General features: G+C 37.6%; 1 protein-coding gene across 6 annotated transcripts in view; it reads right to left on the bottom strand.

Annotated features, from left to right (window-relative positions):
- LOC101095601 (multidrug resistance-associated protein 1-like) overlaps positions 1-9,515 on the bottom strand; it is an 89,265-nt gene extending 79,750 nt beyond the window's left edge. For 3 of the 6 annotated variants that reach the window (XM_019839508.3, XM_019839511.3, XM_011285865.4), the window contains exons 1-2: positions 9,242-9,514; positions 3,983-4,044 (exon numbers count right to left, since the gene is read on the bottom strand). In XM_019839508.3, coding sequence (XP_019695067.2) covers positions 3,983-4,044; positions 9,242-9,313 — 134 coding nt within the window. In that variant the 5' untranslated portion in view covers positions 9,314-9,514. Of the gene's footprint in view, positions 1-3,982; positions 4,045-9,241 lie in introns of those variants that run through there. The other 3 variants (XM_019839510.3, XM_045036726.1, XM_019839509.3) reach the window with 2 other exon arrangements.
- Between the last annotated feature and the right edge of the window lie 1,904 nt (positions 9,516-11,419).

Genomic DNA, 11,419 nt, shown 5'->3' on the forward strand with positions numbered 1-11,419 from the left:
TAGATATACAATCGAATTATCAAGTTCACTACTGTTAATCACCTTTTTAAATATTTCTGGAAAGCGGTGATTGTGTCACAGGAGAAGGCAAAAAGTCAGTCTGTCCAACAGCTGTAGGAAAGGACAAAGTCAGGCAGTGTACAAGTTTTATTAATATGTGAGGAAAAGGTAGGGCAGACTGAATAGTGTATCCCTGGTTAAAATAGTGATTCAATTGTGACCGGTAAAAACTTTAACTAGAGTTTTCCGTGTATGTCAAGGGGATTATTCTATGACAATGATTATTATACACTGATGACAGATTATATTTGCTAATAAAGGCTTCATAATTATTTGAACATCAAAACCACGCTACAACTTCTGCCTTAGGAATTAAGGCTCATAAGCATATAATTCCCTAATTATTTGTATCATCTGAGCACATTTTAATTGAATTATTCATATAATTATGGGAGCTTGAATTTGGCCTAGGAAATAATTTCTGACTTTATTCTGTAACTCAAAGAACAAATCTGAGAACACAATTAGCCACTGTCTTCAAAAAGGCATTCTCTTAAACAATAGCTATGTTTCAGCTGCTACTGTTTAATTACCAGATAAGAACTCAAATTACATTCATGCCAGTGACAGTTCCAGATAGGAGCATGCTATAAAAATATTTCCTATCTAGGTCTAAGTGTTAAATTTGAACAGAAAATAAATGTTATATTCAACAATTACATCTTATTGGTTTGATTGATCTAAGATAGTGACAGATATTGAGATGCCATATTTTAAAGTTTGTCGTGCCTTATCCTGAGTATTAAGTTTAATTTCAGCTTCATATTTTAGGCTTCATAAAATGGTATTTATAATATTTAAAACAAATACATATAGTTTTTATAGTTTGATAATTAAGTTTTAAAAGTACAGTTACTTAAAATTAATTTTATTTGCATTATTTAAATTCTGTGATATTTTCTGTGACTTAAAACTGACAGTCTGAAACTTTTAAAGCCAGAATAGACCTCACTCTTTCTCTCAAGACACGAATGAAATATAACTCAGGTTTGGAAAATAAACATGAACAAAAAATCATTAAGTATAAATAGCCCACATTTACATAATTCTTATTTAACCTTTTTTTATAGTATATATATATAATTTAACGTAGTATGTTGGTGTAAAATTTTTGCCATCCTCCTTAAGTGATTCATAGATTTGTGTTAACTTGGAATTCTTATAACCCAACCCAATTATATGCTTCTGCCCAATTATTTGCTCACCAAGTATACCAGTTCTCTATTTACACTGCTTTCATAAAAATCACCAATGAACTTTACAATGATAAATTCAATAAAGAATACTCAATTCTTTTTTCTTTTAAATTTACCCCTCTTCAGCATTAGGCACTACTGACCACCTTATTGTCCTCCTTTTTTGACAGTTTCCTTAGCTTTCAAACACACTCTTTCTTTTGTTTGTCTCTTACACTCTGAATGTCTTTCCTTAGCTTTCTTGTTAGATTACCAATCCTTTTACCATTTAAATACTGAGGCATCTCAATGTTCCATTTGTTCATCCCGTTCAATAAGCTCTCTTTCTGGATGATCTTATTCATGCTCATGGCTTCCACTACTGACATATAGTCAATGACTCCCAAATCCGTATTCATAGATCAAAAGCCTATATATCCAAACACCTATTTAATACTTTTTATGGGAATGAGTTAGACATCTTAAATTGACGCTTCTCTAAACTGAACATAAACTTTTTTGTCACACCTGAATCTGACAGTTATCTGAGCCAAAAAATGATTAACATTCTTCCTAGTTCTTCAATTTCCTTATCTAATCAACATTACTAATTAGCTTTTGAATCTGTCCCTTCCTCTTCATCCTCTTTATCATTACGATAGTTCAAACTTTAGCCATAAATCTACCAGGATAATTGAAGAACCTTCTAACCATTGCCTCTATCTCCATTTTCATCTGGTACATACCATATCCACACAACTGCAAAGGTGATTTTCTGAAGCGCAAACACGAATACATTACTCTCTATTTAAAATTCTTCAGTGGCTTCTCATTATCTTTGGAATGACCTAGAAAACTCTTTATGATATGTTCTTTCAGTTTGATCTCTTGCCACATCAACTGGCTGCAGTGGGGGAGGGGTCAGTTCACTCTTGCCTCTGGTTTGCATACAGTATTTGCTCAATTTGGAATGCCACTTGGCTTCATCTTACACATTATCAAATGTTGAGTTAAAAGCATGCATTACTTGCAAAACATTCCCTAACTGTGCAAATGCGCTTACATGGCGCTCCTGAAATTTGTGTTTCTTTATAATGCTTATATTGCCTTTTGCCTTTTTGGGTAATTGAAAGAGCACCTTTTAATCTTTCTAAATCTACTACAAATTCCTAGATGATAGGAACTAGGTCATTTTTCTCTGCATTTTTAAAGGTTAGCATAATGCAGGGTATTTGGCACACAATCAACCTTTTCTGTTTCTTTAAGGATTCATCTATGAGAATCATGAGAGCATATTTGTACATCAAATTGGGAAATTTTGTTTCTATTAACTATAGAACAAGGGGCATAAAGTTAAGATAATAAATTTAGTTTCCTATGATCATGACTTTTCTGTTATGGGGGAAAAATACATTTCTAAAGAAAGCTTCTGAATTTATAAAATTAGAAAAAGTCAGCTCTGCTCTTGTTTGAATTGTAGATGAATTACTCTGTGAGATAAATCACATTATATGTCTTATAAAAATGACTGTGTATGTGTTTTAGTAATTAGTAATAGTAATTAAGTAATTAGTAATATATATAGTAGTTATATATAACTATATAATAGTTATATACATTATAACTATATAATAGTTATATTTTATAATAAAAAATGTATATATATAATATATAATATTTTATAATATATATGATATATATACATATATAAAAGCTCAAATCGAGCTTATGATATAGATAGATAGACCTCAAATATTTGTGGGAGTATTCCTAGTAAAGAGTAGAATAACAAAATGTAAAAAAAAAGCATGAAACATGGACTCAAAGAATCTGACTTCTAACACCATGTTGGTGTGCTTCTTCCTGGGTATCAATGGACAAGTTACTTCCCCCCCTTAAGTTTCAATTTTCAATTTTCTCATCTGTAAATGCCTATCTCATAAGACTTGGGGGAGAATTAAGTGAAATTATATACACATATATACTGGATAATAAAAAAAATCCAAATTTCTGCCCCTCCACAGTGCTAATATGATACAAATCCTTTAAAGGGACAGCCATATTGCAGGACTATTAGCAATCTTCTCTGTGAACCACTTTCTATGATACTATCTGTGGTTTCTCTATAATAAAATGTTTTCTTTTTTTTTTTATTTTTTTAACGTTTATTTATTTTTGAGACAGAGAGAGACAGAGCATGAACGGGGGAGGGGCAGAGAGAGAGGGAGACACAGAATCAGAAGCAGGCTCCAGGCTCTGAGCTGTCAGCACAGAGCCCGACGCGGGGTTCAAACTCACAAACTGCGAGATCCTGACCTGAGCCGAAGTCGGACGCTCAACCGACTGAGCCACCCAGGCGCCCCTATAATAAAATGTTTTCTATGAGAAAAAATCTTCACAAAGTCATTCTATAAAAATACTCATGCTGGAACATCTAGGTGGCTCAATTAGTTGAGTGTCCTACTTCAGCACAGGTCATGATCTTGCGGTTTTTGAGTTCGAGCCCTGCGTAGGGCTCTGTGCTGACAGCTCAGAGCCTGGAACCTGCTTCAGATTCTGTGTCTCCCTCTTTCTCTGCTCCTCCCTTGCTCGCACTCTCTCTCTCTTTCTCTTTCTCTCTCTCAGAAATAAATAAACATTAAAAAATATATATTCATGCTTAGATTAGAGGAATAACATTTAGGTGTCGTTTCCCTTGGAATCTTCCTTAGGGTAGTATGTTACATACAAATTAGTAAAATTCCTACCTGCTAAACCAGGAATATGTCATCCGACTGAAGAATGAAGCACTTTTCTCTGGATTGCATTTCTAGAAAGAAAAATACAACAAGTAGTCTGTGAAGAATATGCCTTTACTTTATGTTTGAAATATCTTTGTCAGCAGGTGGAAAAGTACACATGAAATAATTTCATTTACTAACAGTCGCAGCTATGTTCATATCGTAATCCTTAAGGAATAAAATTAAGATATTAGAATGGTGGATAGACTACAAGCATTTTAAGATTTCTCCCAAAATTATCATTATGACTCGTTTTCACAGCAAAAAAACATGTAGGAAAGGAAAATCATTTCTGATATTTCTACTTCTCATTCTCTGTGTGTGTGTGTATATATATATCCTCAAATTTCTGACTGTGTATATATGTGAAGATATATATATATATGTATATATATATAAGCTAAATTTAAAATATTTTATCCACTAAATTAAAGATAGCTTTGTCTTTTTCTGGAAAATAGAAAAATAAGAGACTAATAGTCATTTGGTTTACTTCTGTGTGTTTAATTACATATTTTTGTATAGATGTATAAATACATAAACAATTATCTATTTATCACCAATACATATTATTTTGGGAAGTTATAACATTTCCATAAATTCCTTCCTGTTGATCTGGTGAGTTCAATCAAAAGAAAGTTTTAACAAAGAAGGCCTCAAAAGTAATCATTTTATATTTTTAGAGTCAGCATCAATGTCTACATTTTAAAAAGTAAAACTGATCACCACAGTAAAGCTCATTATTAGAAACTGTCCCATATTTAACAATTTTATCATACATCCTCTCTAATCCGGTTCTGATTTCATACATAAAGTGTTTACCATGTTTTTAAAAAATTCTTATCCTAGAAGGAGTGAGTGCCAAAATTCTATCCTGTACAGCAAAATGTCCTGAGTATGGAGGTGAGAACATTATTTATTCCAAATCTGCTCTGTGAGTTGTAGCAAATGACATACTATAAATCATTGAAGATATGTATAATTTACTCAATTGCTATATACCTTGATATTACTGTTGCAAAAGTAAATGCAATGACAAATGTAAAACAGTCATCATCACACTGTGGCCCAAAACAACCACTCACTCCTGTGACCTATGATATCATCATCACTACTATTACCAAACGTATCATTTGGAAAATAAGTGCACATATTATTGTGGAAAACGTTCTGAAAATTCTTCAGTTAACCTGGAAGTCACATTTTCTTTCACAGGGAGTTGCCAATTTGATTATTTACCACCAATGAAAAGATTTTATTCACATCCAAGACACATGTACGTCTGTGGCAGATTGAAAATGGCTACAAATTCTTAGCAGCTTTTCCCATCAAGAGGTAGACTCCATTTTCCACCCCTTGAATCTGAGCTGGTGTTGCTTCTTATTTTGATCAGGAGTGACACAAAGAGAGCTCCAATTCTAAGCCCCAAGAGGCTTGGTGTGCTCAAAACCCTGAGTGCACCACGTGTCTGATCCTAAGCTGGCCTGCTAATGGATGAGAGACCCCGGAGAAGAGAGCTGAGGTGCTCATCTGTCTGTCATCCTGGCTTGGAAACTGCCAGACATATGAGTAGACTACCCAGTCACCATTCAACCCTCCAGCTGGCAGTAGTGCTTAAAACAGTTCAGCAGAGTTCAGTCAAGCTGACCCAAACTAGGTCATGATCCAACTGATCAGAGAATCATGAGCTAATTAAAAAAAAAAAAAAAAAAAGGTGGTTGGTTTCAGCACCCATGTCTTACAAAGCTTCTAGAGAGGGTTATTTTAGCAGACCAAGAACTCAGTATTTGACTTAACTTTCTGTCTAGGCCCACTGTCCATGGGAAAGCATCTCCTATGAGGTCCTTTGAGTCCTCTGTTAAACAGACGCCTTAGATGTGGGCCAGGCATCTTACACTGAACTTATCACAGTGAATTCCAAGCATATTTACCTCCCAGAAAATAAACAGTAAACAGGCAAAATATCTGGTGAAGGTAATAAGCCTTACCAAGCACCAAGAATGTATGAATGACTTTTTAATAAATACTTACTGAATTCATAGCACGGTCTCACTGAGTTCATTATTGATATATTGCCACAAAGCAACATCTATATAGAAAACTAAGAACAATTCTAAAAGTATCTTTCAGTGTTCTGATTTCCTCCTATCCTCTCCTAAGCATTTCTCAGTCCTTCTAACTCACTTACCCTCACTCTGACAGTATTTTTGGTCTGCAGATCTATTTACCCCAAATCTTTCCCACTTTCCTCATCTACCCAAGCCTAGTACAGGCCTTTGTTTTCTAAGCCATTTTCTTATCTACTGTACTTATCTACCATTGGGCATATAGTAGGAATTCCATAAACATACCTTAACATTTCTGACTTAAGGGCAATTTTCAACTAAATAGAGGTCCTGTTATTTCTAGATTATGATGGAAGAACAGGAAGTATTCAGACCATGAGACCACAGCATAGTCAGGTTCCAGGATTAATGCAGCGTGTTGCTTTCAATCTCCTTGGGTTCAATCTTCGGATGTGGCCAATGAGGATATGGTTTGTGTGACTGCTACATTTAACGATATCTCATAACCCCTAGCTTCAGCAGCTCTCTTTTACATACTGGAGGAGAGTTCTGGAATTGGTGGAGGAAATTAAGCGGAGGTGGAAGTACAGCTTCATGGAGAAGGGAAAACATCCAGGAATCAAAAAGAATTGGTTTCTTAATCAATTATTATGTGCCAGATTTTGCACAAAGTATCGTATCTCATTAACTATAACATATCTTTGTGGTGAGACCATTTTTGTCATCCCCATTTTACAGAAGACAAAACGAAGACCTAGAGTTTAAGAAACTTACCTGAAGATCCTCCAGCTAAGAAGTTTAAGCGATTGGATCTAATCTACTTAGTTCACTCTATCTCCCAGCCATAATTCCACACTCTCAACTCTACCTGTTACAGGCTTTTGCTGATGCTTAGAGATACCCTTCCTCCTGCCCACATCCTTCTACTTCACTTCTGGCTAATTCTCACTTGTCCTTCAATCCTATTTAAGATTTATTGCCTTCGAAAAGAAAGAAAGAAAGAAAAGAAAGAAAGAAAGAAAGAAAGAAAGAAAGAAAGAAAGAAAGAAAAAGAAAGAAAGAAAGAAAGAAAGAAAGAAAGAAAGAAAGAAAGAAAAGAAAGAAAGAAAGAAAGAAAGAAAGAAAGAAAGAAGAAAGAAAGAAAGAAAGAAAGAAAGAAAAAGAAAGAAAGAAAGGAAGGAAGGAAGGAAGGAAGGAAGGAAGGAAGGAAGGAAGAAAAAAGATTTACTTTGATAATTACTTTCCTCCCATCCCAGCCTTCAAGGCTTATATTGTTGTTCTGGGTTACCATAGCAATCTCAACATATTCTTCCCGAAGGATTTAAAGGGCTTCAGTCTTCACTGAATTTACCCTCACTGTTTCCTGACTAATCATTTGCTCACAGTTTCTTCTCTCCTACTAGACTTAATTGCTCTGAAAGACAGAAAACCGTATTTGATTTATCTTTACATTTTCAGTTTCAGCCCAGAGACTACCTCATAACAAACATGTTTTGGAGGAATGAATGAATGGCCACTAATCACTGCAAGAAAAATATTCAGAAGCATTCTATTCGTAGGTCACCATGCCAACCGTAGACTCTATCAGGTAGTCATATTCTTGGGGTGCCTGCGTGGCTCAGTCAATTAAGCATCCAGCTGTCGATTTTTGGCTCAGGTCATGATTTCACTGTTCACTGGCACTGTCAGCAGGGACCCTGCTTGGGATTCTCCCTCTCCTCTCTCTCTCTCTCTCTCTCTCTCTCTCTCTCTCTCTCTCAAAATAAATACATAAATATTAAAACAAAGCCATGTTCTTAGTTTATAAGTAGGTAGTATTCTTATCTGAGATCTATTATGTCAAAAATATCAAGTCGTTTTAATGGAATGTAATTAATCATAAAAGGTTTTCAATATGCTTTGAAACGTTTAACTTTTTTTTTTTCAATTTGACATCACAGAAATAACAAAAAGAAAATGCAATTAAAACTAGTATTTTCAATCTTACCTAAATGGATTCCTGGTCCACAAAGCTATCCAGATTGAATAATAGTCAAAGATATAAACATTGATGGAATCCTATGGGAAGAACTGACTGGAATTTGGGGTAAGAGAATTATTTGTTTAATAAATTCCCTCCCTACAAGTGTGTGATTTACTGCCACCTCTGTAGTTGTATTAGTGATGTTAAACCCGTTTCTCACTTTAAGCCTAACAAATAAAAAAGGTGTATTGTCCTGGTGGAGCTCTTTCATATTTTTAAGCGATTTATTCAACATTTATGTTTTATAAACTTTTAAAAGAATACTTTCCATATAATTTGCTTTACCTTTAAAGAAGTTTATAGTTTCATTTCATATGTAATCAGAACAGTATCGTCATATGTATTTGACACTTGGAGTCACTAACAAAAACCAGGAGTAGAACAGGATCACCTGGATCTGAAATCTCCCTCCTCCTCCTCCTCCTCCTCCTCCTCCTCCTCCTCCTCCTCCTTCTCTTTAGAATTACAGAACTACTTACGTTAGGGGCTATTTCTAAGACTTGTCTCCTATAGTGGTGAAAAGTAAAACAAGTGGAATTTTTTGTTAAGGAAATTCCTCCTAACACACAAGTGCGGGGTTCATTTCCCTGTACTTCTGCCCTAGCACGTGACTCCTATTGTGGAAGAAGCACGTGTTATCATGGGGGCAGAGTAAGGCACAGTTCAGTGTCCGCAGTTTCTGGGTTGCCCCAACCTCAGTCTCCCAAAACGGTCGGTTAACACAGCATTATTTATTCCGAGTCTCTCCTGCGGCTTCAATGGGGTCTGCCACCGCTTGCAGAATTCTAATTCCAACCTCTACTCCTTCAGCGATGCCAGGTCCACTCGTTCTTTTCTCAAATGCTTGTTTCTGTTTACTACGGGGGAGTTATTCATCCCTTCAAACAAAGATGCCTCTTTCTCTCCTCCAGCAGCCTCCTCGACTGCCGCTCTCAAGACTGCCCTCGTGTGTGTGTGTGTGTGTGTGTGTGTGTGTGTGTGTGTGTCTCGTGTGTGATTACGGCTAAAACAAGACTCTAAACCATCACTTTGCGTTTCAGCGTCTTAACAGGAGGCTCTACCCTCCGCAACTCCCTTTCGCCATCGAGAGTGGCCGGGAGACCGCCCGCCTCTCCCCGCAGGACCAATAAGCATTACCTGCGCCTCAGGCCCCTCGGGGACCCGCTCGTAGTCGCCGCGGGCGCCCCACCTCCGCGGGCCGGAGAACATGGTGCTCGGGCGCCTGGCGACGACGGGAGGCGGAGAGAGGCACCGAGGCTGTCACCTCTCTCCGCTGGGGTCGGTCAGTCCGGCGCCTACAAGGTGGAAGGACGCGCGCACTCAGCCCAGACCTAGTTGGCAGTCGCCGTGCCCGGACCCGACCCTTCCCGCGAGCGCGCCCCGGGCGACCGGCAGGGGGCGGGAGGCGGCGCGGGGTGGAGCAGGCAGGGGGGTCGGAGTAGGAGGTAGGGGCGGAAGGAGAGGCGGGACCTTCTGTAGGGTACTAAGTTCTGCCTCCGGGGGAGTTTGCACTTTGTAGGTCTCCACTCTTGAAGCTGCAGGATTGCTCTGTTAGAAAATCAGTGTTTCTTCATGATAGAGCACAAAGCTCATTTCTCCCTGGGATGAGGGGAGAAATTTTGTTTGTAAACAGAATATTGCAGTTGTCCCCTACAGGAAACTGTTAAGGACAACAGGTGTCAGTAGAATTGTATGAAGTGAATTTTATTGGACTGGTTTTAAAATTAGAAACACATGAAATGCTTCCCTTACTATTAGAAAACCATAGGAGTATATGGAATCCAAATTTTATTCTTCAAATTAAGTATAAAGCAACATAATAAATGAAAAACTCCCCAGTAACTAGAACTAGCAAAGAGCTAAACGAGATACAAGACATATAAAAGGGAATATAATGTTAAGGATGGCATTTTGAGTTTCCATAACTATTAAGGAACAGGGAGCCTTGTATAAAGACATACTGCTGTAGGGGCACCTGGGTGGCTCAGTCAGTTAAGCATCACTCTCTTGCTGGTCTCAGGCCATGATCTCCTGGTGGGTGAGATTGAGCCTAGGGTCAGCTCTGTGCTGACAGGGAGGATCCTGCTTGGAATTCTCTCTCTCTCTCTCTCTCTCTCTCTCTCTCCCTCTCCCTCTCCCTCTCCCTCTCCCTCTCCCTCTCCCTTTCCCTCTCCCTCTCTCCCTTTACCCCTCCTCGACTTGTGCTTGCTCTCTCAAAATAAAAAAAAATAAAACATTTTTAAAAAAGAAGAAGTCTGGTGTATGCAATACTTTGAGGAAGATTTGCTGATCCCTGAGATGTGTCATTGGTCTGAGGAAATATTTTGTTTCAATTACCTTAGACCCTGAAGCGACAGAAGAATGAGCAATTTTATTTATTTTTATTTATTTATTTTATTTTTTAAAGTAGGCTCCCATGTAGGGCTCAATCTCACCACCTTGCGATAGAGAGTCTTGCTTCACTGGCTAAGCCAGCCAAGCACCCCAAGGGGAAGAAATTTTAGACATTCTGAATAATGGGGTAAAGATAAGGCAGTGTGATGATTTTACAAGGATGGGTAATTATATTTCAGGACAAAGGAAAATTATGTCTGCTTCTTGAAATTAATGTTAGAGGTAAATAGAAAGAATGAGATTTAGCATTGGAGAGAGCCAGCTTCCAAGAGAAAAAGGCCCAAAGATGATACCTGGAGGAAGTTTTAATCTGCTCATAGAATGAGTCAAACTGTGAGGAACCAGATAATTTCTACATAAGGGTTAGACTAAATGATTTGTCATAGATGTCTAGAAAAGATTTATTTGGCTTTCTTCCTCTCTTTGGACCACGTTTGTCTGGCCCTATGCAAAGAGGAAGTAACAGATTTTACTTTAAAACAAATGTGTCTATGAAGAAATGAGATTGCAGCTCAGGACTTAGAAACTTTGTCTCACTTCTTCCAGAACTTTACACAAACTCATGTGCCAATCTGGGGATATCTCATATTGAGCAGCCTCAGCCTGAGGGGCCCTTTCTCCATCTGTACTTTGAAACTGCTCACTGTGTGGATTCCATGTGCAAGATCTTCTTGTAGAGCTAGTCCTTGCTTTTCAGATACAAGGAAAGAAGGAAGTTTGGACCTGTGCCATAAAGGAGGTAAGCCAGGAAGAAGAGGCCTAAAAATAGCTCAGGCTTTAAATTCAACGTTTGTTTTCCTTCCTCTTCTTGGAATCAGTCCCCTCAGAAAAAGCTGGTTCTAGCAACTGAAAGCAGACAGATTTCTACACATACTCAGCTCTATAGAGACACACAATTTACTGATCAGTGGGAGGAGAGAG

The sequence above is a fragment of the Felis catus genome, chromosome C2, assembly GCF_018350175.1.
Source record: "Felis catus isolate Fca126 chromosome C2, F.catus_Fca126_mat1.0, whole genome shotgun sequence".
NCBI lineage: Eukaryota > Metazoa > Chordata > Mammalia > Carnivora > Felidae > Felis > Felis catus.